Source organism: Notamacropus eugenii, chromosome 5, assembly GCF_028372415.1.
Source record: "Notamacropus eugenii isolate mMacEug1 chromosome 5, mMacEug1.pri_v2, whole genome shotgun sequence".
Lineage (NCBI taxonomy): Eukaryota > Metazoa > Chordata > Mammalia > Diprotodontia > Macropodidae > Notamacropus > Notamacropus eugenii.
This window is the reverse complement of record NC_092876.1, coordinates 78,977,984-79,005,311: the sequence shown is the minus strand read 5'-3', so window position 1 is coordinate 79,005,311 and position 27,328 is coordinate 78,977,984. Positions and strand designations below refer to the sequence as shown.

Sequence of the window (27,328 nt, the reverse complement as noted above, 5' to 3'; positions counted from 1 at the left end):
GTCGCTGACGCCGGCACCGCCCTGGAGAGGGTCCGGAAGTGGGTCGCGCGGAGCTTGCTGGGCGGTTCCTGCCGGAAGTGAAGGGCGGCTAAGCGCAGGCAGCAGCTGAGGCGGACGGAGGACTGAGGTGAAGCGGCGGGGCCGGGCCGGGCACGGCTTGGGTGGGGACTAGGATCGGTGAGAGAATGCGGCTGCTTCCAGCGATCGGGGCTTGCCCATCGGAGCCTCTCCCCGGGCCAGGGTCGGTCAGGGTGGCCAGGGCTCTCTGAGGGGCACCGGGGCTCTTGGCTCTCTTTCCCCGGCTCGGCCTGTAGGGACCGGAGTCTGGGCTGCTCCTTTCGAGCCCGGGCTCGCGGGTCGGCGACTGCGCTCCGGCGGGTCCGGGCTCCATGCCTGGGCTGTCCGGGCCGAGGTCTTCGAGGGGACACAGAGGAGAGGCAGAGGAGCTGGGGGGTTGGTCGTGGCCCCTCGCGGGTCTCGAGCTGAGAAGTTGGGGGCTGGGCTCGGGTCCGTGGGGCGGGGTGTCCGAGGAGGGCCGGGGGCTGTGGTGCCTGGGTCCCACCTCGGAATAATGCCTGGGGGGCCGGGTAAGCCCGGGGCTGAGCCGATCCCCGGTGATCCCTGTCCGCTTCCCGGGCCTCGCTATGTGCAAAATTTGGGTTGGTTCCTGTTACTTCTGCTGGGACCCCGGGAGCCTGGTCTCAGGACCATCCCAGCCCCGAGGCAGTAGCCGCAGGAAACTGTCTTCTGGTTAAAGTCTGCCGGACCTCCTGCCGGGGGGAGCATTTTCTCTTCCCTCTGTGAGGTCGGGGTGCTTCTGCTTTTGATAGTGTTGGTTAAAAGGGGAGGAAGGAGGGGAGGGAGAAAAGACCTGCTTGGATGCAAATAGTCTACCTATTTCCTTTGTTAAAAGATCTCGGGGCCAGCTTTTTGAACTCTGGGAACCACCCACCTTTTGGAGATGGGGGAGGCTTCACATCTTTTAAAAAAAGGGGAGTGGAGGGTTTTTCATTAAACAAATATTTATTCAGTCAGCATTTATTGGGCTCCCTTGTCTGCTGTGTATAAGTCACTGTGCTAAGTGCTAGGGATAAGACAGAGAAGAACCAGACCCAGCTCTCAAAAAACTTAAGACTAGGAAGATCTCTATTGTAGTCTTTTTTAGATTTTGAAAGAGCTCCCATTGACTGTGCATAAGTCACTTGTGAAAGCATTGAGTGTTGATATATGCAAGGAACTGATGATATAAAGAGAAAAATGAAGTAGTTACTGCCTCAATGAACTTAAAATCTACAGGAGGCAATACAGCCTGTATCCCGAGAAGTAAACACAAAGTAATTTTATTAGAGGGAAGACGGGTGGGGAGGGGAAGTCAGGAAAAGGTCTGTAGGAGGTTGCATCTGAGGAAAGATTCTAAAAGGGTCAGTGAGAAAGGACTGCTTTCCAGACGTGGGGGGGCCCTTGTGCAAAGGCTTGAAGACTGGGATGTAATGTTGGCTATAGGGACCAGTACTGCCAAGGCCTCCTAACCTCTGTGGCATCTTTGACTCTTTACTCTCATTCATCCCACATATCTACTTTCTTGCCAAATCTCTTTGCTACCATTACATCTTACATGAATCTGGGCTCTCCTCTTTCACCTGGACTATTACTCTCCTCTGCAGTTCATCCTCCACTCAGCTGCCAGAGTGATTGCCCTGACCATGTCACTTCCCTTCTCCGTAGAGTCCAATGGCTCCCTATTATCTCTAAGATCAAGGGTGCTTGTCTTAGCGTTTAAAGCTATTTAAAACTTGGCCCTTTCCTGTCTTTACAGCCTTATACTTTGCTCCCTTCTGTGCCACCCACTCTGTTGTCCACCTTCCCTTCTATGGTGTACTTGCTAGTCCTTGCACAGGACATTCTCCTGTCACCTGCTTTAGCACTGACTATTCCTCATGCTTGTGATGTTCTCTGGCCTCCAAAGTTCATTTAGACTAGTTCCTTCAAGACTCAGTCCTGCCTCTTGCAAGAGGCTCTTCTGGTGTTCTCCTTGTTGATAGACTAGTAGGCCAGTCTCATTGAAATGGAGGAAATATGAAATAAGAAAAGTGGGAGAATTAGATATCAGCTTGCTTGTGTATGAACACTGCATGAAACCCTTACATCAGTTTGGATGTTTGAGATAGACTGTTGGGCCCAGAGTTGAACTAGAGGAGGAGAGGGCTATATGGAAGTCAGGGAAATTGAATAGTTCTTTTATGGACCCCAAGCTACCCATGAAGGCAATGGGCCAAATTTTTGTTTTTTAATCAGATCTGTGACTTCATGCCACAGTAAGCAATAGTGCCAGCTCTGTCCCAAGGGCTGGTGTAGAGAATTCTTGAGAAACTTAGAGTTTAGAGAGTTGTTTAGAGCATTGAGAAATTCAGGGACTTACCCAGGGCCACACAGTCAAGTAATATGTGACAGAAGCAGCATTTGAAGCCAGGTTCCCTCGCTTCCCAGACAAGGTTCTTTCCCACCACCATGCTGTCCCCACCATTTTCTCAATACTAATTCTACTGCTGTTGCTCAGGGAAGGGAGACGTGGAATCCAAAAGGAAGAATGTGATAAAAATAAAGAATAGGTCCAGATAAAGTACTGCTTTGTATTTAATAAAAAAAAAATAAGGGAGACTTAGATGAGATGTGCAACAAATGATAAGATGTTCTTTCAAAACCCTTCTGCCCTGATATGACTGTTGCTGCAGTGACTCACCTCTCCTACTTTCAGGATTACAAAGGCTTTCCCAGGGACAGATCTGTGAAGTTGGAAATGCAGGTTTTTTCATCTTAGTTTTTCTGATGAGAAAATCGAGACTTGGGTTGTGACTTATCCAGGGTCCTACCGCTGATGTCTGAACAGGCATTTAAAGACCCGGACTTCCAGTTCTGTCTTCTGGCGCTTAAGGTCACAGTCTTGTTTCTTGCATTCTTGCTCCCATGTAGCCAGTGCTGTTTGGTTAACAACGTAAGATAAACTAACACTTCCTCAACTTGTTTTACCTTCATTAGGATAAATGATTAACCTGAGCTGCCAGTAAATTATTCTCCCTCCACCCCATTTCTCCCCAGAAATTCCTTAACTGGCAAATGGTGAACGCAGGTGTCTTTCCTATCCCTGAGTGACTCTTATGAGAACCAAACGTTACCCTAGGTGGAAAATTCTATGCAAATTTGAAGTAGCACCTTCATTGTTATAGTGTGCAGTGTAAAAGTACTATTTCTAATTTGAGGAATAAAGCTCTCTTTTTCCACTTTGCTTGTTTAGGAATCTGCCTTTAAATTACATTATATTTTGTAGATTGGACGACAGGATGTGCTTTTAAAAAACCACTTACTGACTTCAATTTGAAAGAGACAGAGACAGCCAGACAGGCCCACCGAGGGAGCCCGCTGGAGCCTTCTGAGTGAGCTCTCTGTTTCTGCTGAATGTGTATAAAGTGAGAGGTGTAAAGCTGAGTGCTGAATCTTGAGACCTTGTCTTTGACTTAATGCTTACACATTCAGTCTGCCACCACTACTACTACTTTAGTCTGAGGCCCCTCCTGGCTTTATACCTAGATTATTGGGCTCCCTAACTACAATTTCTTTTGCTGCTGCCAGACTGCTCTTTAATCTATGTACTACCCTGCTCAAAACAATATAATAGTTCTAACTAGTCTAAACTACTTGGCCTTATTTTTTAAGTTCTTTCTATCATGGCTCCCACATATCCTACCCCAGTCAGGTTGATCTTCTTATTCCCCAGACTAGCTCATTCTTATCCCATTCCTGTCTTTGCTGCTAGCCCTCCTTTTTTTCTTTCTGCTCCTTTAAGCACAGCCCCTTCTTGTGAAGGCTCAATATATGTTGCACTTTCTCCTAGAAGCCTTCTGGGACAGGGCTTACTCACATTGGGACTTCTCCCTTTCCTGATCTCCCTCCAATAGCACCACAGATTCTGCCAGTTATAGTATTTCTTGCTCTCCAATGGTTTTATGCATGTAAAGTTCAATATCCCGAATTTTATTTTGTTCCCACTTTGAGGGCATAGGTTTCTTTTGTACATCCTTCACACCCTAGTATCTGTCATGGATCTGGGGTTTCTGATGGGTGCTTAATTAAGACTTGCTGAATTGAATTAAAAAGTTATGAGGCAGAAGTATAGCTGATCTGGGCTGCCTTTGCTTGGATTACTCATTTGGACCATAAGGTGGATAGGAGAAGCATTATATCTGATTTCACCTTCTGAGATATGAGGGACAAAGGGCCAAGTAGTTGGAGTAAAGTGTATGGTCTACAAAAGAATTTTCTTTCTTGGCTTGATGATGATTCTCTTTTATTTCAAGAGGTAAGTGTACTAAAGACCTTGTGCATGGGGCTGAACCTAGTATGTCTGTTGTTGGTGCCCCTTTAAGGGTCTAGGTTCCTTCCTGTTTGAAAAATTTCTGATGCAACTTTGTGGTCCCCAAAAGTCACAAAGGTGTCTCAGCAGTTTGGCTCAGATTTTAAGCTTTTTGGGGAATGTTCCAAGCAGTGTTTCTGATTTGCACTTTTTAAAACGTAATAGCCATTCCTAAACTACTACTCTTTCTTTAAGCATGAAAAGGTAACTAACGTCTCCATCAAGGAGACTCGGGATTGCCTTGTTCTCTTCTTTGACTTGCTCATACTACTTGAGGGATAGGGTCAGATTCTTTTGCCATTTGAGATCAGCAACTCACTTTATTATAATCAGAGGCTTTTTTTTTTTTTTACCTACTAGGTAATAAATAATGACAGATTGCAGGAAATTACGTGTGGACTTTGAGGTTTGGAAAAACCTGAGGGATCATCTAGTGTAGCCGTCTCATTTTGCACTCGTATGGGGAAATCATTTGTTCAAAGTTGAACAGAGAGTTAATGTCAGAGTTGGAACTAGAACTCAGGGGCTTCTGACTTCCAGGCCAGGACCCTTTCCACTGTATCACAGTACTCCAGTGGTGAGCAGTGGCATAGGTAGGACCCAATTCTACAGATTTTGTTCCCTTTCTCCTTCTGTTAAGACAAAAGCAAACCAAAGAGAAGATGTATGATGGTGCTTTGTTATCTGTGTGTGTTGCCTGGTTTTAGATTATGTGCAGTTAATGAATGATAACCATTTTTGTTTTAAATTTCACATGTCTGGTAACTGACCCAGTTGATACAGAATTCCATTGTCCCTAGATTAACACAACTAGCATTCATCAAAAAGCTATTCCTTTTTGATTTACACCATGTCAACATAATTAATGAGTGCTCCAGAAACATTCCTCATCACAGTACAGCTTTGTTTGCCATGCATAATCAGACTCAGAGTCTCCTAGGGAGAGAGGGGAAAAAAGTACTGGACTGAGAACCAGAAGAACTGGGTTCAAGTCATGCCTTTATCATTTAACTAGCAGTGCTGTGAGTCATATCACTTTTCTAAGCCTTAGTTTATTTATGTATAAAATGGAAGTAAGAGTAGCTTCTCTATATACCTAACTCAGGCAAAACACCTTGCAACCATAAGCCATTATGTAAATGAGATCTTTATTCTTTCTAATACGTGTGGCAGCAGAAATGTCTAATGTGGGGAGGGGGAGAAGAGGGGTGCCAGCATTTGTGGTCTTCAGAGCCAGTTAACGCCTTTATTTGAAGTTAATCCGAGCAGTTGTTGCCTCTGTAGCCTTCCAGAGCTCCTGGTGGGTTGATTTGGCTGGATACAAATGCCTTTTCTTTAGGGAATGTGGCTGAATTTGTTGAGAGTAGAGTTGCAACTAGCTAGTTTTTGGTTAGAGCTAATATATCATCACAGTCTCTGCTTATATAGCATATCCCAGGTTTACAAAGTGCCTGTTGAGCTTAAATTACTTCTTTGGCTTAAACTAATGTCAAAAGACAAAAATATAACTTAGTTTTATTCAGGAGACAACAGAAGCATATTTTAAAAAAACAAACCTTGCTGAAGAGTCACAGTGGTACTATTTAGGAATACCAGTATTGGGCTTGTGGATCTGATTCAAGAATATGTTTTTTTCTTCACAAAATTTTCACTCTAGTGCCTCAGTGTGACATGCCCAGCATTCTTGAAGTCTGTGCCAAGGGGCAAGTTGTCTTGTGGTCTAAGGACCAGGCTAGCTAAGTACAAAGAGGCTTTCGCCAGGTGATTACTTTTTTTTTTTTGGACACAAAACTTCGGAAGCTTTCTACTAAGATTGGAGAGATTGTGATCGGCGCAGAGGGAATTTGTTTGTGTTTGGTGGAGAGAATTCACCACATTGGTGAAATCGTAAGTCTTTTGCAGTATTTTTCACTTGTCCTACTTATTCTTTTGGAGACTTCTTTCTGTAAAGGCCTGTCTTGAAGGAGGAAACAGGACTTAGACATTTATATCAGATTGGATCCTAGCTATTCTTGAAAGACAATATTTTCTCTTTTAAAAAAAAACATCTTAAACTCAGGTGGTAGTGGCACAAGCAGTGAAATGTCACTGGTTTAATCACTGAAATCAAACCCTGTGAGAAAGACAGTAAGTAGCTCTTTTATTGTGCTGAGTTTAGATGGTAGTTTAACTGATGTAAAGCTGTCTCTGTTCTTTGGTTTTATTGGTTAAACCTCAGGCTTTAAAGGGTGGTTTGTCTGCCCTTCTGCTCTCTGGCCCAACTTGTTGGTTCACGTCTCCTGTTAAAATGTCTATTTTTTGCTTTGTGACATGTAAGAGACTGGTGATGAAAATTCATGTGCTTTTGGGAGTGGAAAAAATTGATGCTAGGTAGTCTGATGGTGGCTAAGGAGTGGCATTCTGTCCTAGATTCAGAGCCTCCAAGGAGAACATTTGAAACAGCTGTCTAGTTCCTGTGGAACAGTTTGTCTTGTAGATTCTCCATCCTATCAACTTGGTTAGTTGTACCTTTGAAGCACCGAGGAATGTTTGAAAATATACTAAGCACGAGTTTCCTATTCCAGTAGTGACTTAATCACCCAGGGAGACTGAGACAGAACTTTAGAGGAGACTCCCAGGAGAAGGCCAATGAGCCCCCAGAGGAGATTGACCTTGGTCTTGTCATAACAATATTTTTGTTAAAGCTCTGAGACTTCCTTCCAAGCTCTGCGTCCTCCTACAACTTCTGTCCCAAACTCCATTTGGATACCTTGTTGTCAACTGAAACTCAAAATGTCTGTGATTGACCTTGCTACTTTCCTTCCTAAACCAGCCACTCTCCCAGTATACAGTTCAGAAAAAGGAGCAGATACAAGTCTCTTCCACCACTGCCTGCCCCTCCACTCTACCTTCACAGGGCTAAGCACATAGTATATTTCAGTGAATATGTGATCTCCCCCTCTCCGAGCAGTGCTGATCACAGTCCTCATCCTGGGCAATGCTTGTCCACATCTTCCCATAAATAAAGAACCGGACAAGACTTCGGAGGCCATCTTATACAACCTCCTTATTTTATAGATGAGGAAATAGATCTAGGTTAAGACTCAGATAGCCTCAGAGATGAAGTTTGACCCAAGTACTCAGCCTCCAGAACCAGTGCTCTGTCTACTGCCTCACCCTGCCTCCTGTAAATACCCCATGAAGGATCTGCCCATTGTGCTGAGGCCTTCCTTTCATCTTTTCATATTTTGTGGGAACCATTTGTAGCCCATGGACTGCTCATCTGTTACATGATGGGCCCATCCTCTTTTCACATCTTACATTTTCTGGGTGCTATCTTTTATATTGACCTGTGTGCTATCTTGGGGTAGCTAGATGGCACAGTCAGTAGAGTACCCAGAAGTGCAGTCAGAAAGATCTGAGTTTAAATCTGGTTTCAGACACTTACTAAGTGTGACCTTTGCAAGTCACAACCCCTATTTGTCTCAATTCCTCCTCTGTAAAATGGGGATACACTAGAGAAGGAAATGGCAAAACACTCCAGTAGCTTTGCCAAGAAAACCCCTTGGACTCTAATCGAACTAAACAACATCTATTATACCAGATCTTGTGCTCATGTCATTGCTAAGGTGTTATAGCCTGCTTATAGATTTTTGACCATTTTACCTCATTGTGAAGAAGGTCTTGAGTTCTCAAGACCTGTGACTATGAAGAAGCAAGCTATGACAGGTTTGGTCCTTCCTGCTGTTTGAGAATCAGATGTTGTTGTTTGTTTTGTTTTAATTAAGTTTTTATTTTCTTGATTCAACTCCCCTCCCATTGAAAATAAGATGAATGAAAATGAAAAGCCCTCAACAAATATGCGGAGTGAAGCAAAGTAAATTCTCATGCTGACCGCGCCCAAAAATACGTGTGCCATCACACATCTTGAGTCCATCACCCACTGGATGGACATTCTGTATCTTGAGTCTCTTTCTGGAAGCAAGGAGCAAGCTACATCTTTGAGGAGCAGTTTAGCTTTAGAGAGACTTGTCACCACCATGTTGGCCACTAGGCGATACTTTGAATGAGGTAGGTACCACATAAAACAAAGCCCATAATATATTACAAGTAAATATTTGTTGTTTAGTTAAGAGGGATCCCATAATTTGAAAATGTTCCAAACTCCATGGGGCAGCTATCCCTTCTAGAACATACCTGTCCTGACTTGGGGTCTGAGGAACTGAATGCTTATTTGGGGAGGCTGGCCAGTCCTCTTATATAGGTTGTTAGAAATTGCAGTCAAAAACATTAAGTTAGAGATTCAAGTAAAATGAATTGGTGGCATAGAATTACAGCTCTTTGCTTTAATAATTCCACCCCCTTTGGGAAGACCCCTATGTGGTTAGCTGCCTTACAGTTCAATTTAGCAAACATTTATTTTAAAGCCCTGTTGTGTGTGACATGCCATGCTTAGTGTTGGGCATATTAAAAATAAAAAGCAACAATGTTCCTAACCTCAAGGAGAGATTGCTATCTATAGGGGTTGCTATATATACACAAATCAGATACAGGGTGGATTCTGACAGTAACGGATGGAAGATCCAGAAAATATGCTTTTAGAAATTTGAAGAAGTAGTGATTACTTCTGATTGGAGGATCAAAGAAGAGTGTCCTAGAGGAGATGGCACCGGAGTTGGATTATATCTGGGCCTCAGAATGAAAGATGGATCTGGATTTGAGGGAAGGGAATGAAGGATAATATTCAGGAATAACCAGTCATCCAGTTTGGCTAAGTGTTACCAATGATTTATTAATTGGTAAATTCAGTGGCCTTTTATTTAGTTACTGAAATCTTATTTACTCTTTTTTACCATTTACTTTATCTTGAACTCTGCAGCATTTCACCTGTGGACCACTTTCTCCTGCTAGGCATATTCTGCTTCTTGGATTTTCTAATTATTTCAGTCTACTGTTCTTTTTTAAATTTCTGAATTTGACAAATATTAAGCAAAATTGATATTTCTATATACATTAGAGCAGGAAAGGAAGACTGTGTATGAGAATACAAGTATATATTTTACATATATAGCCAGCTTTTCTTTTTAAATATGTAATAAATTCAGCATGTAATTTCCAAAACTATCCTTGTTTCTTTCTGGTCTACATTTTGTTCCTTTTTAAGAAAAAAGTACTCTAATGGTCCGTTTTGTCACTACTCTATCTTGTACATGGGGCAGCTAGATGGTACAATGGATAGAGAACCAGTGAAGGACTCAGGAGGACCTGAGTTCAAATCTCACCTCAGACACTTGACACACTAGCTGTGTGATCTTGGTCAAGTCATTTACCCCCAGTTGTCTCATCCTGGGTCATCTCCAGTCATCCTGGTGAATATCTGGTCACTGGATTCAGATGGCTCTGGAGGAGAAGTGAGGCTGGTGACCTGCATAGCCCTCCCTCACTCCAAACAAAGTCAAGTGCAAGTCATGTCATTATTTCTCTGATGGCATGGTCTTCTTTGGCAGCGAAGGACGAACACACACACACCTTGTACATACAAGGTACATATATATATACTATATAGTGCTTGGCACTATATAGAATTAATGCATTTAATGGGATAGATCCTCTAGTCATTCCTTTTCTGATGACTATAATTGTCTTTTTGTCTAGAACTATTTTCCCTTGTGGAATTTCCTACATATAATACTTGAGAACACAGACTAGAATGCAACTTCTTATTATTTTATTAATTTATTTTTATTATTATGACATGTTGCCTTTTTTATATGATAAATGTTAACTTTCATTTCTTTAGCGCTATATGGTTTACAAAACACTTATCACAACCACCTTAGGATATATATATATCACAGCCTCTATGGGATATATCACAACCATCTATGGGATAGAAATACTGTCTATCTCCATTTTATGGATAAAGAAACTACAGCTGAAAGAAGGGAAGTCGTGTAGCTAGCTGGTGTCAAGATGGACCTGAAACCCAAGTCTTTTTATTCCAGGATCAGAGAGCTCTTTTTACTTGTATCACATTAACTTCCTAAGATGCCTGTGTTTTGCAGGCTCTAGAAAATCCCCACTTTGTTTTATTTGAGTTTTGTCTCATTAGTGTATTTTCTAGTTTGAGACCATGGAAGGCATTAGTGTTGTGGAAGTTAAGGCATCACACAACTAGAGAGGGGAATGTCCTGTGTTGAGTGGAGAGAAGACTCCTGGAGGAAACCCTCCTGAATCCAGTTGTTGCTTTCATCAAATTTTGATTCAGACAGAAAACCTCAATTCACCCTTCATTCCTGGCTACCAAACACCAGACACCCACAGTCTGTGTCATTAGCTGTAGACAGAGGATAGCTGCAAGTGATCGTTTGGGTTTCTCCTTTTTTTAAGTTCTGACTTTAGCTAGATAGAAGAACAGCTTGTTTGGCTGTTCAAGTTCTTTGCTACAAAATGAATTATGGGAAAAAGGAACCAAAATAAAGCCAAATTGTTCTGAGAAGAAACTGTCTTCCTCAACTAAATTGGGTAAGTACACCCCAGCAGACAGACCTGTACACCATTTAGAACATTGGCACTTTTATGTCTCCAGAGAGGGGGAAATGGCCTGCTTTTTCCTATGACTTCAGCGGTTATCTTTGAGCTGACTAATGCTGGCCTTGGCTTGACTTCCATCTGCTGAAGCCACACATTTCTGTAGCAGAAACTTGGGGTAGTGTCTGGGGAAAAAAGTTTACTGGATTGATTTGATGCTTTCTGTTAGTAATCTTTTCCCGGTGATCCATAGGGTGTGGTGGATTATGGTCTTTGAAAAATTATAGATAGGGCTGGAAGGAACCCCGGAGACTGTTACCAGTCCTCTTATTTTAATAAATGGTTGTTGAATTGATTTTTTATAAATGAAATGAAGACTTTTTGAGGGAAGGGAATTAGTGAAGGTCATAGTATAGAGAATACAAGAATCCAAGGTCTCTGGACTCCATGCTTGGGCTGTTTTCACCTTCTGTGTGTTTCTAAGACAGGTACCAGAGACAAAAGAGGATCATAAGATCCAAAGGACCTCAGAGGACGTGTTGCCTAACTTCCTCATTTTAAAGGTGGGGAAAGTGAGTCTTGGAGCACTTCAAGCGATCTGCCCAAGGACACACAAGTAGAGTAGAAACAACACTGCATTTTGTCAGAGAATCTAGGTTAAATACCTGTTTCTGCTGCTGCTTGCTTGACTTTTTAGCAAGTCACGTCAAATCTCTAAAATGAGGGGGTTGGACTAGAAGGGCTATCAAGGTAACTCTTGCATTCAGATGTTAGTATCACACATTTGCTGAGGTAACTAGGTGAGAGTGTATCTGGTTTTTTTTTTCTTGCATTTCTATTCAGAATAAGCGTTTGGAGACTTTCATGTTAATTCTAAAATCAGGGGAATTGAAAGAATTATTTGGTTTGGTTTCTGATTTTCTGCTCTATCCTAAAGATAGATAGAATAGTTGTATTCTTTTCTAATTAGAATTTTAATTCTATTCTAATTAGAATTCTAATAGAATTAGAATAGAATAGTTGCAAGGCTCAACTCCTTTTTGCATATCAGTGAGACAGCTGGAGACCTGAGCTGGTATATAAAGAAAAATGAACATGGAAAGTTTTATATTCTTTGCTCTTTTTTGGCCAGCTCCTTATCTTTCATTTTGGCGATACAAATGTGCCAAGCCCAGGTGTTCTGGTATTCTAGATGTTGTCTTTCTTTGGATGAATTTCATTTGATGTGGGAGTCTCAAGCAGTTTAATGTGAGTTGAGATCACTCGGTTTCTTCTCTTGACCTAGTTGAACCACAAATGCAATGGAGATTCTTGAGTGGAGCAGGATGATAAGTGGACAGCGCATGAGATTGGCTGTTGGGAAAGCTGGATTCTGGTCTCAACTCTTCCACTAACTTTCTGTGTCTTCTTGAACAAATATTTAAACCCTGTGAGCCTCAGTTTCCATCTCTAAAACAAGAGTGTGTAGACCAAGATATTCTCTAGTGTTCTTTTCAGTTCTTTTATATTGCACACTGCTGTACTTGAGGATATTGTTAGATAATCGGATGGGGCAAGTTCAGATGTCTCACTGCTTGTGAAATAGGTGAGAGAGATAAGAATCCACTTGTTTCATATATCTTTTTACTGGGTGGTTCTAGTTAGGAACCAGTGGGAGTTCCTCATACAGTGAGAACTTTTGCAAAACCAGCTGGATTCATTGATACCTAATTTTATTATCAAATGCTTCTCAGAATGAATATTTCTTCACCATCTCACCAACTTAAAAAAAAAATGATTTTTTAGTAGACAGTGTCATATTTTCCCACAATAGCTGACATCTGATCTGTCTTAACAGGTGCTGAGCTATGGCCGATATGCAAACTCTGGTGGAGAGGCTGGAGAAAGCAGTGGGCCGACTAGAAGCAGTATCCCACTCCTCTGGCATGCACGGAGGGTGTGGAGACAGTTCTCCAAAAGGTAAGTGATTTGGGGGCCCAATAGGGGTTTTTCTTGTTGCAGGAAAAAACCCATGTTCTGGTCTTGATACTGCATTACTAACCTGAATCTTGTCTGTATGACCGTAAACTCCTAAAGTACTAAAACTAGTTGAACTGACTCCTGAAATTGATGTTGCCTGTGAGTACATAAGTAGGGAGAGAGGAAATGACTTGTGTAGGAAGGCCTGTGGTTAAACTATTTTAACACAAGAGCTTCCTGCTAGTGTAATGTTTCCTGTTCTTCCTTCAGTAAAATGACTCCATTTTTGTCAGATGGGTATTTATTGTAGAACTCCCCCACACCCCACCCTTCTCCCAACTGGCTTGTTTCAGGCGTACAGGTTGTGATTGCTAACTGCTGGGGAGGTCGATTTCACATGTGAAGGGGTGCTAGAACTGTATTTGGAGAAGTGATTTCTCTCTCTCTGGCTTGCCTTCTAACTTTTCTTTGTGGTCTTTCTTCCTTTAGGAGGAGTAGCTCCGTACGTGGAAGCTTTTGACTCTCTGCTTGCTGGCCCAGTAGCAGACTATTTAAAGATCAGCAGAGAAATTGGAGGAGATGTTCAGAAACATGTAAGGATGACTTTTCCGTTCTTTCTAATAAGAACTGATTGACTTCCCCCCAGACCTCCAGATCCCATTATCTTTAGTGTAAGAATCATTTGCACTTCTGTTTTTCTTGCTATGTTAGAGTTTTGTCTTCTCCAGTGACTCACTGGGTGATGTTGAGCCAGCCACATTTTCTTGGCCTCAGTTTCTCCTATGAAAGGTTTCTTCCTGCTGACATTCTACTGTGCTATAAGTAGCCTTGCTAGTGAGAGATGTATCACATGTGTCTGAATGCGTTGTGTGGGTTTTTCCACAGATCAGGCTCCACTAACGCATGAAATTCCATTTGGTTCATTTCTGTGCTAGGGAACTGTTGCAAACCTGATCTCAATATGTTATGTAACAGGATTCATTATCATGGTTTGGAATGTATAGAGCTGTACTTTTACATCAGTAATTATGTTCCTGAAGTATTTTCAGGTTTGTCCCAGGCACCACTGTAAAGTAGGCAAAAACCTGGTATCCCTCCATTTTCTTTGTGAGGTGCCTTTTTCTCTGTGCTTCTCTTACCTCAGCAGGAGCCACCCGTTGTTCCATCTCCCTGGGACAGTGGTCCTTGTTCTTTATTTCCTTCCCCTGCCATTACTCTTCAGCTAACCAACTTCTTTCACCTGTGTCCCAAATTCTCAGGTCCCTGCTAGTAAACTGATCAGGGAAGGGGAAAGGAATTATCATTTGTTAAGTGAGTACTTTGTGCCAGGCGCTTTGCTGAGCTATTGACAGATACCTTATTGATACTCAGAACAGCACGGCGAGGTAGATGCTGTTATTGTTTCCAATTTGTCACTGAAGGAACTGGGGCACACAGGTGAAGAGATGTATCTAGTAAGTGCTAGAGGCTGGATCTGAACTCCGGTCTTCCTACCTCCAGGTCCAAGCACTGCCTTCATTGCACCACCAGCTGCCTCTGACCAGAGTCTGAGAGCATTTGTATTGTGGACTATAAAGTCTTGGACTCTCAGAAACAGAGAGACTTTAGGCTGGAGACATAGAAGTGTCTGGAGGTAGAACACAATGTGTCTCTCCTCCACCCCCTGTGGTGTGTTGCAGACATACACCTGACTGTCTTGTTCCCTTAGGCTGAGATGGTCCACACAGGTCTGAAGATTGAACGCTCTCTTCTGGTGACAGCCTCTCAGTGCCAGCAGCCAGATGGGGTGAGTTCTACTTGTAACAGGTCCAGTTGGACTGTGCTGGTTTTGCCTAATTTCCTTTGGGTCTGGAGGAAAGTTCAGAAGGTTGAGCTAGGAAGCTTATGAAGCCATGGCAGACCCACGTTTATTAGAGCGATGGGAATGAGCTGCTGAGACTATTTGGGGGTCTTGGAAGCTCTTTGCCCTAAGCGTGGTTTGTCCACATAGGCCCTACCTGCACCTGGAGATGAGCTTGGCCTCACGGCAGGCACCAGGACCTCACTTTCAATTTGACTCTCAGCTGAACTTCCTTAAACTGTGGTGGTTCCTATGCTGGGTGGGTCAGGGAAAGATTCCATGGCTTCTTGGTGGGCGTGTGTGTATACATGTTGGTCCTGCTGGTGCCACATGTCAATGTTGCTTCTTCCCGTCTAGGTTTTGGTGTCATTTCTTTCCATCGTGCAGCTGAAACGCAAAAGATTCCAAGTTAGAGAAAGAATGTTTTCTTAAAGTGAAAATGCTTTGTCTTCCTTTTCCTGGGAATGATATTCAGACATTCCTCCACAGAGAGAATTCATCTTGGTAAATCTCAGCATTGAAACTTGTAGCTGACTTCACTGCACTAGCAAACATTCAATACATTTGACTCCAGTTTCTCTTCTGGACTTGTTTGGTTGAAGTGCCTTGTCTTAACATTGTCTTAGAGACTATGTTTTCTGTAGCAAGTCAGGCAGCTGAGACCCTGGCGCAGGTCCATAGCTTCAGCTTACTGTCCTGCCTGGAGTAGAGAAGCTTCCAGAAGAAGGTTTAGCAGTAGAAGGATGGAAACATATTTCCTTAGAGCACAGAAACATGACCCACCCACTTCATGAGCTTAGCCAAGGTTTCTGCCTGATTGCCAAGGTCCACAGTTGGATTTGGTTCAGTCATATTTGAATGCCTGCTGTTCTGGGCCTTGTATGGACTATATATGATCCAAGAATTATTACCTGTTCCTTTTTTTTTTTTTTTAAAGTAAATTTTAGTTAATATCTTGGTTTTTATATTGCCATAGTTTTCACCAGTTTTCCTCCCCTTTTCCTTCCCAGGGAGCCATTCCATATAACAAATACTATTTTTTTAAAGATGGGGAAAAACTGAGAAAAATCAGCTTATCAGTACATCAAAAAATTCTGAAAACATGTGTAGTGTGTGACAGTGGACCTATTGCTCTGCGAAGGGGGTGGGATGGGATTATTTTATTCATATCTCTTCTTTTAAGAAAGGCTAATTTTTTTAAGCATTAAAATTTTTTTAGATTCTTTTTTTCTTCTAAATTTATTAATTTATTTGTTTTCACTTTTCAACAATCACTTCAATAAGTTCCAGATTTTCTCCTCCTCCCTTCCCAAGGCAGCATGCAATCTTATATGGGTTCTACACATACATTCCTATTAAACACATTTTCACATTAGTCATGTTTCATAGAAGAATTAAAATGAATGGGAGAAACCATGAGAAAAACAAAACATAACAAAGGAGAAAAAAGTCTGCTTCATTCCGCATTCTGACCCAATAGTTCTTTCTCTGGATGTGAATGGCATTTTGCATTGTGAGTCCTTTGCAAGTGTTTTAGGTCTTTGCATTACTGTGAAGGGCTAACTATCAAAAACAGTCCTCGCATTCTGTGTCTATTACTGTGTATAATGTTCTGGATCTGCTCACTTCACTCAGCATTAGTTCATTTAAAGCTTTCCAGGTTTTTCTGAAGTCCGCCTCTTTGTCATTTCTTATAACATAATAGTATCCCATTACATTCATGTACTACAACATATTCAGCCATTCCCCAGTTGATGGGCATGCCCTCAATTTCCAGTTCTTGGCCACCACGAAAAGAACTGCTATAATATTTTTGTATGTGTGGGTCCTTTTCCCATTTTTATGATCTCTTTGGGATACAACCCTTGAAGCAGTGTTGCTGGGTCAAATCTGTGCCCTTTGGGCATAGTTCCAAACTGCCCTCCAGAATGGTTGGATCAGCTCACAGCTCCACCAACAATGAATGAGTGTTCCAACTCTCCCACATCTTCTCCAACATTTTTTTCATATTAACCAATCTGATAGATGTGATGTGGTGCCTCAGAGTTGTTTTGATTTGCATCTCTCTGATCAGTAGTTCTTTAGAGCATTTTTTTCATATGACTATAGATAACTTTAATTTCTTTTTCTGAAAACTGCCTGTTCATACCCTTTGACCATTTATCAATTGGGGAATGATTTGTGTTCTTGTAAATCTGACTCAGGTCTCTCTATATTTTATAAATGAGGCCAAGAAAGATTTATTGTTTATAACTTTGCTCCATTTGCTTGAAAGCATGTAGAGGGGGTGCATGGGATTCTTTTGATTTACATTGTTTTAGTCATTCTTCATTCTGCATCAGTTCATATAGATTTTTCCATGCTTCTCTTTATTCATCAAATTCATCGTTTCATACACAGTAATAATCCATTATATTCATATACCACAGTTTGTTTAGCCATTCCCCAGTTGAAAGGCATCTATTTTATTTCTTTGCTGTCACAAAAAATGCTGCTATCAAATATTTTGGCATATATAGGGACTTTGTTCTTATTAATGGTCTTACCCAGTAATAGTATCTCTGATAAAAGGATATGGACATTTTAGTCACTTTATTTGTGTAATTCCAAATTATTTTTCAAAATGGTTGTATCTGTTTACAACTCCACCAACAACGAACAAGTCTGCCTATTTTCTTACAACTCCTTCAACATTGTTGTTTTTTGTCATCTCTGCCAGTTTGCAGGGTGTAAGATGAAACTTCAGGGTTATTTTGATTTGCAGTTCTCCTATAATTGGTGATTTGGAACATTTGAGCTTTCATGTGGTTAATGCTTTACATTTCTTTTGAGAATGGTTTGTTCAGTTGTGCACGGTAGCCGCAGCATTGTACAGTGACCACCTTTGATGGACTTAACTTTTCTCAGCCATGCAGTGACCTAAGACAGTTCCAGAAGACTCATGATAGCAAATGCACATCTAGAGAAAGAACTTTCGGAGTCTGAGTACAGATTGAAGCATACTGTTTTCTCTTCTTTCTTGTAGTTTTTTCTTTTGGTTCTGATTCTTCTTTACAGCATGACTACTGTGGAAACATGTTTAACATGATTGTACATATATAGCCTGTATCAGATTGCAAGCCATATTGGGGACAAGGGAGGGGAGTAAGGGGGGAAAATTTAGTCCTCAAAATAATATAAAAGTGAATATTGAAAACTAAAATTAATTTTAAAAAAGAGAATTCTTTGTTCACTTATCTCTTAGAATGGCTTTTAGTTAGATGGGTGTGTGTACACACACACACACAGACACACACACACACACACACACACACACACACACCCTACACCTATTATTAGAGACATTTGAAAAAAAAATTTTTTTCCATTTATCTGCTTCCTATCTTATCCTAGGTACATTAATTTTGTCTGTGTAGAAGCTTTTAGGTTAAATGTAATCAAAGTTACATATTTTTATCTTTTCTAATTTCCTTTATTCCTTTGTTTTGTTAAGAATGCATCTCTGACCCCTAGTTATGGAAGGTATGCTTTTTTTCTGATTTTTTTTTTTAAATTATAATCTTTAAAATTACAGTCCCATATCTAGTTAGAGTATACTGGGAATATGGCTTGTGATGTTGGTTTAAGCCTTAATTTCTTCCACATTGCTTTCCAGTTTTCCTAGTAGTTTTTATCAGATAGGGAGTTCTTTCCTAAGTAATACTTATTTTCCTCTTTATTCAACACTGGGTTATTGAGTTCTATTATTTCTGATTCTTCTTTGTCTGTCTATGCCATTGATCTGATTTCATCAGATGGTTTTGATGGCTGCAGCTTTAAAATATAATTTAAGGTCTGGAAGTGCTGTTAGCTTTTCATCCCTACTTTTTTCATAATTTCTTTGATATTTTAGGTCTTTTGTTCCTATGAATTTTCTTACAATTTTATTAAGTTTTATAAAGTATTCCTTGGATAATTTGATTTATATAGGATTAAAAGTGTAAATTAGCTTTCATAGTATTGTTATTTTTATTATATTGGCACAGCCTAGCAATGTGCACTGGCTATTCTTCCATCTTTTTAAGTTATTCTTTATTTCTTTAAGAAACATTTTGTAATTGAATTTGTTACACATCTTTTCTGTGCTCTGGTAGTTGATCCCCGGGTATTTTATGCATTTTATAGTTATTTAGAATTTCTCTTTGTGCATCTCAGATTTTGGTATTGTTCTGTGGAAATGCAGTTGACTTTTGAGGGTTTATTTTGTAGTCTGCAATTTTGCTGACGTGATACAGTGTCTCATTGGGATATTTGCTGATTCTCCATACTTTCCAAGGGCACTGCCCTGTCATCAGGACTTGGGGGGAGAGTATTGTGTCATGTTTGCTCATCTGAACACTGCTTATTTATGTAGAGCTCCCAGTGTTGTTCGTTAGGTGGAGCAAGCACCCTCGGGCAGGTCAGTTTTGGAAAGGGAAGGAAGGATGGGAGGAAGGGAGGGAGGAAGGAAGATAAGAGGGACACATGAAAATGGAGTAGCCTGGCTGTTGGCATGAATAAAGGGGGAGATCGCCTGTTGTACAAGCAATAAATGCTTACAGAAGTTTGGGAATGAAATGACCACAGTAGTATGGGATTACCTGAGAAAGGTGAGGAGCAAAGGCTGGTTGACTGCAGCAGTCATCTCCCAAATGCCAGGAACCCAGCCCAATCAGGGGCAAGGTTTGTGATTTGTGCTGGGCCCATGGAGAGGGAAAAGTAAAGACACAGCCCTTGCCTTCATTTTGCAGTCTAGTAAGGTGAAAGATACAGATCCAGAACTATAATATATAATTTTATATGAAAGCTTTTGAGAGTTCCAAAACAAAGTACTATGTGAGATCCCAGGGAAAGGTGGCTGCCAGTAGGAGGATCAGGGAAGGTTTCCTGAAGGAACTAGCTCTTGCTTTTGGTTTTTAAAGGCTGGGTAGTAATTCAGGGGGAAGGATGCTTGTTCCAATTTGACTTATGTGTAGCATTTGTAAAGAGGTTAGTAACAGGAGATAGAGCTAGAAAAAGGAGGGCTGTAGGAGACTTTGAGTGCTAGGTGTAAGAGTTTAAACTTTGTCCTGAGGGTACCAGGTAGTCTTTGAATTGATAAAGCAGTGGGAGAGACACATGATAACAGGGGATTTTAACAAGCTGTATGTAGTTTTGCAGTCATGGATGGGAGTGAGGAAGAGACAAGATTCGAGGACACCAGCTGGGATCAGCCTTTCAGCTCATTCCTGTGTGTACTAAGCTTCAGGATCCAGTCTTTTACAGAAACCAGAGTCTGACTGTCTCTCAAATCTTTTTTCTCCCCAGAATAAGCTTTCGTCCTTCCTGGCACCTATCTCCGAGCAGATCCAGGAGGTCCAGGCCTTTAGGGAGAAGAACCGAGGCAGCAAATTGTTCAATCATCTCTCGGCTGTCAGCGAGAGCATCCCCGCTTTGGGCTGGGTGGCCATGGTGAGCTGGGTGCATTTGGGAGCCTTTGGGAGGAGGCTGGCCCAAGGACTAGATATCTAATGGCTTTTCTGTCTTTAGGCACCAAAGCCTGGCCCTTATGTGAAGGAAATGAATGATGCTGCCATGTTTTATACAAACCGGGTGCTCAAGGAGTTCAAAGATGTGTGAGTACCATCCTTTTGGCTTGCTCCCCCCATGGGAGATTGTGCCTTGGTATTGGCAGCACTAGCACAAACAGTTGTATCCTGTACTTTTTACAACTGTGTTTTTCCTTCACGTGGCTGGGCCCCTTTCTCATGAGCACTTATGTGGCTGGCCTGTAAAAACTGCTTAGGTGTTGGTTTTTAGTGCATGGTAATAATGGGTGAGCACTTGTATTAATAGACAATTAATACTTCAATAGACTGATTTCTTTGGTGAGGGCATTCCCTTCACTGATACAGATTGCAACTCTTCTGCAGCTCAGCAGATGGTCTTCAGGAATTTAAGTGGCTGAAAAATTCATTACACTTTTAGCCATCTTGCTGATGTACCTGATGCATTAGCGATTCCCATTTCTGTAGAGTTTTAGGTGTTGGTAAAGTGTTTGCCCTATAAAAGCCATGTGAGGTAGGGAGTGCAGAGATTACTACCCCATTTCACAGATGGAGAAACTGAGAGGCTCAGAAAAGGGCAGTGACTTGCCCAAGACCCTGCAGCTAGTGAGTGGCAGAGTTTGGATGCACCCAAAGTTCTAGCTCCAGATTCAGTGGTTTTCTATGGTTTTCATTATCCCAGATGTCTTCTTTTAAGAAGAGTTAAAGACAATATTTCTGTTTTCTTCCCCCTCTTCCTACCTTCTATGTATTTCTACAATGTTCCCATTTCTTCTTCCCTTTGCCCCTGTCTCGCCCTCCCCTTTAGGCAGCAGCAGGTAGGGCTGACAGGTGTTCATTACTTCACCATCTTAGGCATGGGTTTCTTTGAGGACTTTTTAGCTGGCGTGATGGCCTTGGGTTTGCCTTTTTTTTATCCCAGAAATCTGCTGAGTCACCTAGCTGGCTATCTGAAATTACTTGAGGCAGATACTATTTCAGTTGAGTTTTTCAGTTCTGTAAACCTTCACTGACTACCCACTGCTATTCATGGCCCTGTGTTAGATATTTTCTAGAAGCTAGATGACAAGCTGGTGTTGTCTGATGCTGCCCTCTGTCTCCCTCCAAAGCTTATCAGCCCTGACCACTTCCCTTTCTGGTGCTGCTTTGGAAGTAAGGATGGCAGGTGGTTTAGGCAGGGGCTGCTTTCTTGCATAGCTTTTCTAAGCCCATCTTTCTGTGTTCTTTTACTTACTAAGCAGCATCTACTGGACCCTGGGAGATTGCAAAGCTAGGTAGGCCAGGGTCAGTACTTTGAAGGAGTTCATGATCCTGATAGAGGCAAGATATGGCAAGTTTATAGCAGTATTTTTTTAACATTCATTTTCAGAATTTTTAGTTTCAAATTCTCTTCCCTCCAGCCTCTCCTCTGTCCATTGAGAAGGCAAGCCATGTGATACTTATTATACATGTGAATCATACCAAACATTCCCATATTAGCCGTTCTGGAGTAGTATTCTTTGGGAGGTTTGGGATTATGTCAATGTGGGTGCTCCCACAACTAGTTCAGAGCCCAATTCTCTGCACACAGGAAGTGCTCAAATATGTTTATTGAATAAAGTGATTTCTGAATTCTGTAGTGGCTAGAAAATTCATCCACTGGTGGCCAATTTTGTAGTGAGGAACCTCACTGGATGATGCACAGTAGGAAGTCACTGAGCTTATACTCTCAAAGCACTTAGAACTTGGTGAGCCCTGACAAAGCCTGCATTCTTCTGGCATTTGATTAAGTGTTTTAATAGTCAAATATCAAAGAGAGCTCCCAAGATAGGAGTTAATGAGATGTGTGTTGTACAGTAGGACCCACCCTGAATTTAAGGATTTATGGTGTTTGTTTCTGGGGATGCTGCATCTGAGGCCACACTTGCCTGACTGTGACTGTCCTTCCTTTTTCTTTGTAGGGATAAGAAGCATGTGGAGTGGGTAAAAGCTTACCTGACTATCTGGACTGAGTTGCAGGCATACATTAAGGAGTACCATACCACTGGCCTAGCCTGGAGCAAAACGGTCAGTGCTTCCCCCTTTATCCCTTCATCCAGAAAAGGGCCCAGCTGCCTTCTTAGACTGAGGTAGCATCAGCAGGGCAGAGTACTACCCAGAAGGACCTGAGAACTAAATAATGTAGACAGGAGAAAAAAAGGGACAAGAGTGCTGGGCTGGTTAGCGAGAACAGAATGGTGGTGGGGTATGGCTGCCATCTTCGGGACCAGTACCGTGATTGACATAGCTGATTATCTTGGCCTTTGCTAACCAATCTCCTCTTTGCTATCCTAGGGACCCACAGCAAAAGAACTGAGTGGCACATTGTCAGGCCCCTCAGCTGGCTCAGCCCCTCCTCCCCCACCACCTGGACCTCCTCCTCCCCCCATCCCCACGAGTTCTGGCTCTGATGAGTCTGCTTCTCGGTCGGCACTCTTTGCTCAGATTAATCAGGGAGAGGGCATCACACATGGTAAGTGGCTGAGGAATGTAGTTTTGCCATCTAGTTAAACTGTCCTTGTACAACATCCCATCTTCCATTGCGCTGTCCATCCCCCATGCCTGGAATACATTCCTTCATCACCTCTGCTTCTGAGCATTCCCAATTTCCTTCCAGGCTCAGCTTAAGCTAAGTGCTATTTTCCAAATGAAGCCTTTCCTGATCCCTCAACAACCAGTGTCCTTGCACTTGAAATTGTCACACATGCACATACGTGCATGTGTGTGCGTGTGCACACGCTCATATATATACATATCTCCCCTGAGAGGGTATAGGCTTGCAGGTAGGATTTGGTTTCTGTCTTCATGTCCCTAGTGCCTTGGATACAGTGGCCATGTAATGCATTGCCACTTGTGGTTGGGACAACAGGAAAGGTGGGCCAAGATTAGCCAGAAGGTATGTGGCACATTCTCCAAAATCTCAAATGGATATTTGACTCTGGAACAGGGTGAAGGAGACTTCCCTACTTGTCCTTTTCAAAAGGACTGCACTGACTAGTGCTTAAACTGGGTGTGAAAATGGGCTCTTATCTTGAGAGAGGGAGTTTGGTCCTGGTCCTCTACAAAACCACATTCTTAGAAGTCTGACTGGTAACTTTCCCCAGCATCCACAGAGGCATCTCCAGAGAGAAACCTTGAGTGTTCTCCACTTGGGCTGCCAGTTCTGTGACCTGGAGTGCAAGCACTGGCACTGGTCATGTTTGTCCCGATCCACTTCATCGCTAACAAACTGAAAAATGTCTTGCTCTTTGCAGCTCTGAAACATGTATCAGATGACATGAAGACTCATAAGAATCCAGCCTTAAAGAGCCAGAGTGGACCTGTGCGCAGTGGCCCCAAGCCTTTCACAGCTCCCAAGCCGGCTGGCGGAGCCACTCCCAAACCAGCTGCCAAGAAGGAACCCCCAGTGCTGGAACTGGAGGGTAAAAAGTGGAGAGTGGTGAGTCTCAGGGCCTGGGTGCAAGCACAGGAGTTGGGGGAATGAAAAAATTGTGTAATGAATCAGCCTTCCTTTTAACACATTTTGTTGGTTTGGCAAGGCCCTTTGGTGTTTGATATGGGGAACAGAAAGATTAAATTGAATCCTTACCCTAAAGAAACTTATAATCCATTGGGGAACTAAGACTGGAGACACAATCACTGTGATACAAGTGATGATGTTTAAACAGAGTGAGGAGCCCCTTGAGGAAAGAATACCTTTTGTCTGGAATGATGTTATGGAAGCGCCGGCATGCCGGTGAGGCCTTGGAGAAAAGAAAGGATTTCAATGAGGAGGTAGAGTGCTGGAGGGCACACTCCCAAGCACGGGCTGGTTTGCCTGAACAGAAAGGCTTGGAGAGGCCAGCTGAGCGTAGAGAGCCACAGTGACTTGGCTTTAGCTAGAACACAAAGCACACACAAAGGGCAGCAGAGCACAGAGGCTCAGGTGAGGAGCTGGGACCTTGTGGGGACACTGCAGACAGCACGGCCTCTGAGCACGGCTCAGAGAGCACGCAGGCTTAGAAGCGGCAGCAAAAATGTTTTTCTTTAGTAGATTATTTAAAAAGGAAGCTAATGGAGGTGCTCCATCTTTAACAGGAAAACCAGGAGAATGTTTCCAACCTAGTGATAAATGACACCGAGCTGAAGCAGGTGGCTTACGTATACAAGTGTGTGAGTTCTACACTCCATATCAAGGGCAAAATCAATTCCATCACATTAGGTGAGTGTGAGGGACCCTCCCACATGGGGTGTCTGAGTGCCAAAGTGTGTCAGAACCTAGTCTAAGCTAGGAGACTTTGTTGGTGGTGCAGTAACAACACCTCCTCTCTCTAGACAACTGTAAGAAGCTTGGCCTGGTGTTTGATGACGTTGTGGGGATTGTGGAGATCATAAACAGCAAAGACATCAAAGTTCAGGTAACTGATCTCTTGGCTCCTTCTCTTGGTCCCAGAGGAACCCTGGAGACAGACATGGGAGCTCCACATGTTACTTTGCCTTCTCTTCCTTGATGGCGAGTCAGATTCAACACAGGGCTGAAAGCTGATCACTTGGGTGGTAAGGGTAGAGGAGTGAACCCCCTTAGATAACCTCTGCAAGTCTCCACTGGTGGGGGCCTGCGTAGTCTCATGGCCTGGAAGGGACCTTAGAGGCCCTCCAGTTCAACTCTGTTTTGTGGTCGGGGAAAGAGGCCCAGAGGAGCATGTGATGTCCAAGGTTACACAGCTGTCACAGGCAGAACCTGGGTGTAAATCTTGGCTCTGCCACTTAATGTCTGACCCCAAGTGCTGGACTTAGAGTCGTCTGTTTCCTTTCTCTTCAGGTGATGGGTAAAGTGCCAACTATTTCCATCAATAAGACAGATGGCTGCCATGTGTACCTGAGCAAGAATTCTCTGGACTGTGAGATAGTCAGTGCCAAGTCTTCTGAGATGAATGTCCTCATTCCCACAGAAAGTGGCGACTTTGTAAGTGCCCTTGCTCCTGGGGTTCTTGGAAGTAGGGGGAGGAGGAGTGTAAGGACTTTTGGAGGGGATGACCAGGCCTCTCTGGTTGGAGTAGAGAACTAACTAGCCAGTGGGGATTCTTCACAAGAGCAGATAAAACCAAGTAATTCAGCACAGCCTGGCACAGAGGTACTGAGATGTGCTTGTTAATCGAATCCATTTATCTCTGCAATCTGGATGAGATCAGAGGAAGGGAGCTGAGCTGGAGCAATGCGGTAGAACTTCTAAGAAGCCATTTCTTCTCCCATGACTCCCTGAGAGGGATCGGGCCTCCATCTCTCTTCTCTCCTGCATTAAGGACAGAACCTCTCAGTAGCGGGGCACTGAGTCACAAGGAGTCATTACTAGACCTAGGTCAGGGACTACCCTGAGAGCTAGGGTGAGGCCAGTCCCTGGGGCACAATCAGTAGTGTGGTTCGGAACCTGTGGTTTGGCAAGGACAGCAAGCACGCTATGGCATTGCAGCCTGCAAAGTCCTTTTTAGGGAAGGGTTCTTCTTGTTCCAGTTACCATTACCAATGCCCACTCCCTGGGCTCCTCCCCTCAGGAACAGAAATAGCACAAGTCCAGAATCTGACCATATTCTTTAGTGCCTTATCAACCTAAAGGTTTTTGCCTTCCAAGAATGGCAGGTAGGGAACTGAGCCTTGCAGACGTCCAGTTACTTCCCCAGCATCACAGAGCCTGGCTCAGTCTCTTGACTTCATGTCTAGTGACTGCCTGTTTGAGCCCTATCACTGACAGTCTTTTTCTCCTTCTTTGCAGAATGAGTTCCCTGTCCCTGAGCAGTTCAAGACACTGTGGAATGGGCAGAAGTTGGTTACCACAGTGACTGAAATTGCTGGATAAGGAGTGTGCCACTGGGTCCTGTGCCCTCCCCCCCAAACCATGGGATACACCTGCATTCAGATGATTCTTCTCTAGATTTCCTCTACCTTTCTGCTCTTAAAGGCTTCTCTTTCCTCGGAGAAGTACAGCTACCTGCCTTCACTGAATATACCTCAGGCTGAGATGTGGGGTGGGGCAGCAGGTCAATTGGGCATCTGCATGTGATCTGCAGGAAGGTGCATCTTCTCCATGTCAGCTTGAACCACATCACCAATCTCTCCTTGGTGAACTCGAGACCCTTTCAGATGGGCTTCAGCTTTGGGAAGGGAGACGCACATGGCTTCCTCTGGATGAATGGACCAGGTTGTTCCTGCAAGGGTCAGGCCTTTTGGTAATGCTTTTCAGGAAGGTAGTGGAAGCTGACGTGTAACCCCAGCTAGATGTTCTAACCAAACTAATTCACTAGCACCAACTGATGTTCCTGGGCCCGGTGATGTGGCTGCCCTGGACCAAAGGCCGACACTCGGGCACACAGCATTCCAAGCCAACTTGTTTCCCTGTTAGCATTCCTTTTATCCACGTTCTCTCATTCTGTCTGTGCCATGCCAGGAGGTTCCCTTGTACCAGCTGCCAGAGGAAGTCGGGTCTACAACAGACAGTCCACCCTACGGCAGTTAGGTGAAAGCTGGGTCCTCTTCATGTGAGCCTTTGGGGGTGTCGGCCAAGCACCTCCCTTCAGAAAAGTTTTTTAAAACTCATTCCAAGGAATCTGGCATTCCTTCTTCCCTTCCATTAACTATTATGAATCTTGACAGGTGCCTGTCATCTATTCTTTCAGAATTGTCTTGGCTCATGCCACATTTCTTGGCGCCCACCTTCCCCTTATCCCTAAACGGTTTGACCTTTTTTCTTGGCTGGGAGGCTCATGGCTTTTGTTTATATCCTGAACAGAAGCATGAAGCCTCCAATATAGGCTGTTGCATGGGCTTGAACTTGATGGTTTCAGGCCTTGAATAGCTTTTCCTATGTATAAATGGTTTTTATTTTCCCTTTAGAATATTTACTAAAATATGCAATTTTTTTTAAATTTTGGGCGGGGAGGGGGGGGGAGACTGTCCTGTGACTTCTGCCCATTCCTGAGGCTTGTGGGAATAAACCTTTATGTACTTAAAATTATACAGAAACTAGAATAAAGTTAATGCCAACTTGCCCATTTG

General features: G+C 43.0%; 1 protein-coding gene across 1 annotated transcript; it reads left to right on the top strand.

Annotated features, from left to right (window-relative positions):
* On the top strand, positions 1 to 27,324 carry CAP1 (cyclase associated actin cytoskeleton regulatory protein 1). Its single transcript, XM_072609934.1, has 13 exons — positions 1 to 127; positions 12,756 to 12,877; positions 13,367 to 13,470; positions 14,586 to 14,663; positions 20,043 to 20,186; positions 20,265 to 20,350; positions 22,222 to 22,327; positions 22,595 to 22,772; positions 23,554 to 23,738; positions 24,377 to 24,500; positions 24,614 to 24,696; positions 25,101 to 25,244; positions 26,049 to 27,324. The coding sequence occupies exons 2-13, from the start codon at positions 12,766 to 12,768 to the stop codon at positions 26,130 to 26,132; spliced, it is 1,428 nt and encodes a 475-aa protein (XP_072466035.1). The 5' UTR covers positions 1 to 127; positions 12,756 to 12,765; the 3' UTR covers positions 26,133 to 27,324.
* The last annotated feature ends 4 nt before the right edge of the window (positions 27,325 to 27,328 follow it).

Excerpts from the sequence above, each read along its gene's own strand:
- CAP1 (XM_072609934.1), top strand. The coding sequence starts at position 12,766 with ATGGCCGATATGCAAACTCTGGTGGAGAGGCTGGAGAAAGCAGTGGGC. Across the intron at positions 13,471-14,585 it reads GAGGAGATGTTCAGAAACAT|GCTGAGATGGTCCACACAGG; the intron begins GTAAGGATGACT and ends TTGTTCCCTTAG. Across the intron at positions 20,187-20,264 it reads CTTTGGGCTGGGTGGCCATG|GCACCAAAGCCTGGCCCTTA; the intron begins GTGAGCTGGGTG and ends TTCTGTCTTTAG.